Source organism: Colias croceus, chromosome Z (genome assembly GCF_905220415.1).
Source record: "Colias croceus chromosome Z, ilColCroc2.1".
NCBI lineage: Eukaryota > Metazoa > Arthropoda > Insecta > Lepidoptera > Pieridae > Colias > Colias croceus.
Genome location: NC_059568.1, coordinates 989,004 through 992,065, shown reverse-complemented (window position 1 = coordinate 992,065; position 3,062 = coordinate 989,004). Strand labels below are relative to the sequence as shown.

At 34.7% G+C, this 3,062-nt stretch overlaps 1 protein-coding gene across 1 annotated transcript; it reads left to right on the top strand.

Annotated features, from left to right (window-relative positions):
* Nucleotides 1-783: 783 nt before the first annotated feature.
* On the top strand, nt 784-1,809 carry LOC123705358. Its single transcript, XM_045654102.1, has 2 exons — nt 784-804; nt 1,123-1,809. The coding sequence occupies exons 1-2, from the start codon at nt 784-786 to the stop codon at nt 1,807-1,809; spliced, it is 708 nt and encodes a 235-aa protein (XP_045510058.1).
* Nucleotides 1,810-3,062: the final 1,253 nt, after the last annotated feature.

Here is a 3,062-nt window from a genome sequence, read left to right as displayed (position 1 = left end):
AATAATCTCAAAAACAATTAAGGCCGTCACTATTGTTATTTTGTGATTGTCCAACGGCCTGAGAGACATGTGAACAGCTATGAGAGCAAAATATTGTTGCTCCCGTTCCTCATTCAACGTGGGCTGGATGTTGGTGTGAACGACTTACTTGTCAATATATATTATGGTAATGGTACGCAACTAGTTGTCAGATGGAAAATAACAAGATTCACATGAATCCCTTATTTCCTTTACGGGAATAGCGAATAAAGGAGAAAGTCAATTAACTAGTATGTAGTATGGAATTCTCAGGGCATTTAAGGATAATTATTCTGCAAGAACCTTGTTATATTGACGAAGTATAATTAAACACGTTTAGGATACCTTTCGTTTGTAAAAGACCCCGCGTTCTCAGCACTTTATGGGACACAGCAAGGTTTTAGTTAGTAACTATACCTTTATATCATAATATATAGGTTACGTAAAAGAAAAAGAAAGGGTTTGATGTTAGTTCCGCTGCCCACTGCTTAAATTTTTCGATATAAAAATATATATTTCAGTATTACAGCTAGATTCCACAAAATTAACATTTTGTTTTCACAAACGTAAACTTTATACGTAACTAATTTGAAAATGTTTTCTTACTTACTTTTACTATTATTTATTTATTATTTTATACAATAAAATATGAAAAATAAAATTCAAAGTAATAAAACGTAATTTGTTAGACCACGAGTGTATCTATGAAGATGAAAGTGCCACAAGGGACTAAACATTGCTTATAAAAGAAGATCGATTCATCACATGCTTTTGCAAAGGGAACAAGTAAATATAAATTGCTAACCTTGATTTGTCTAAAGTCTCATATTCAAATCTCGTTACTTCAGCGAGTCTGATAGGCTACGGTCCCCTGGGATGAGTGCCCACGCAAATCTATATCGGCCTATACCACACGTTCATAAGAGTATTTTCAGTTTTTCCTTAACAAGTATTGAATACCCAATAATGAATAACACACACACACTAAATATGTAATTTCTTTACAATTGTAACATTATCTGCAAAATTTTCCCATGTTTTCGTAGAAATTAAGGTATCAGGAAGTATTGTTGCGTATGTTTCGTAAACTCTTCGAAAACACAGGCCTGCCTGTTTACAGCTAAACGCACCGACTTAAATTTAACACCTAGTTTTCAGGATGTGTCCTTGGAATTGTCCAATGAACTGGAGCTTCTTGGCCTAAAGCTCTCCTCTAACCTCAACTTTAAAACCTTCATTGAGTCCAAGGTGCAAGTTGCCGCCAAGAAGCTGGGAATTCTCTCCAAAGTGGCGGAATTCTTCACACCGGAACAGCTCCTAAACCTTTATAAGGCTCAAGTTCGGTCGGGTGTGGAGTATTGTTCTCACCTTTGGGCTGGTGCAGCAAAATACCAACTTAGCGCCTTGGACTCGATTGAAAAACGAGCGATAAGGCTTATCGGGAATGAGGCCCTCACCACCTCGAAATTACACAGCTTGGAACATCGTCGAAAAGTGGCTAGTTTGGCAGTCTTCTACAGGATCTATCATGGTGAATGTGCTGAAGAACTGCATAACCTGATACCTGCTTCTCCTTTTTACCACCGGTCGAGTCGACGCGGTGCTGGTCTCCACCCCTATGTCATCGACATTCCACCTATACGCACTAAGCGTTACGCTTCTTCCTTTCTCGTGCGTACCAGTAGGGAATGGAACAATCTTCCGGCCTGCGTGTTTCCTGATAATTATAATCTGGACTTATTCAAAAGAAAAGTGAATAGGCATCTATTAGGTCAGCATGTTCCATCCTAGACCATGCTTATCGCTTTCCATCAGGCGAAGCGATGGTCAAATGCTTGCCTAATCTTGAATAAAAAAAAAAAAAAAAAAAAAAAAAAAAAAATAAAATTTCTAAAGCTCAAATTAGGAGGATGGAAATATCACATCATTTACCAAAAATAGCTCATTTTAATATTTCTTAAAGAAGTAGTTTATAAACCTCAATGATTAAATTATATCTCTAGATTTCCAGCCGAACCTTAATCAACATTTATTTATTTACCATCAATATATCATACTAGCTGTGCCGCTTGGTTTCACCCGCGTGGCTCCGCTCCTGTTGGTCTTAGCGTGATAATATTATCTATACATATAATAAAATCGTAGGAAAGTCAAAACTGTACATTGAATATTTTTTTAAAAGAATACCTGGGCCGTGATCTATAATCGATATAGAAGCCAAAAACATAGTTTTTAGAATTTTTGTCTGTTTGTCTGTTTGTCTGTTTGTCTGTTTGTCTGTTTGTCTGTATGTTTGTCCGAGCTAATCTCGAAAAGTACTGCATAGATTTACTTCAAATTTTGCATGAATATTACTAACAGGACGGGTGAGGCTATAGGCTACATATTATTAAGCTATCACCTACGGGGGAGGAGCTGTGAACCTTTATTTTTCTTACGTATTCCGTGTATTACGACAGCGTACAATCTAAAGACTCATGTTTAAATGTTGGTTTCGAGTAAGCCATGCTATTATCTAGCTTTACAAAATAAGAACTATGTCATTTAAGTAATTTGGGCAGAGAAACAGTTTAATGAATTTAGTAGTATAAAGACAAATTAGAAACAGCGCCATCTATTAAATGTTATAAAAATCAAATCAATTTACACGTTAACTATTGGAAATTAATAATCAAATGACGCATATATAAATGTTGTTTGACAATATCTAGATTGACACTATAAAAAATTATGCCATATAAGTAACTTGGGCAGAGAAACATAGCTTAAAGAATGTAAGTTGTATAATGTTAATTTTGTAACAGCGCCATCTATGAGATTTCGTAAAAATCAAATCAATTTACATGTTAACACTACTGAACACAATGTTAAAAATTAATAATTTAAATATAATTATGTTATTTATTTATTTAACTCTTTAACCCATATCTTCCGTTCCGTATAAGATATATTTCGTGTAAATAATGAACTACATTTTTTTTAAAGTGAGGGTAGATGTTTATTATTTTAAGTAAAAATAGACACCATTATCTACAGTTAATCTA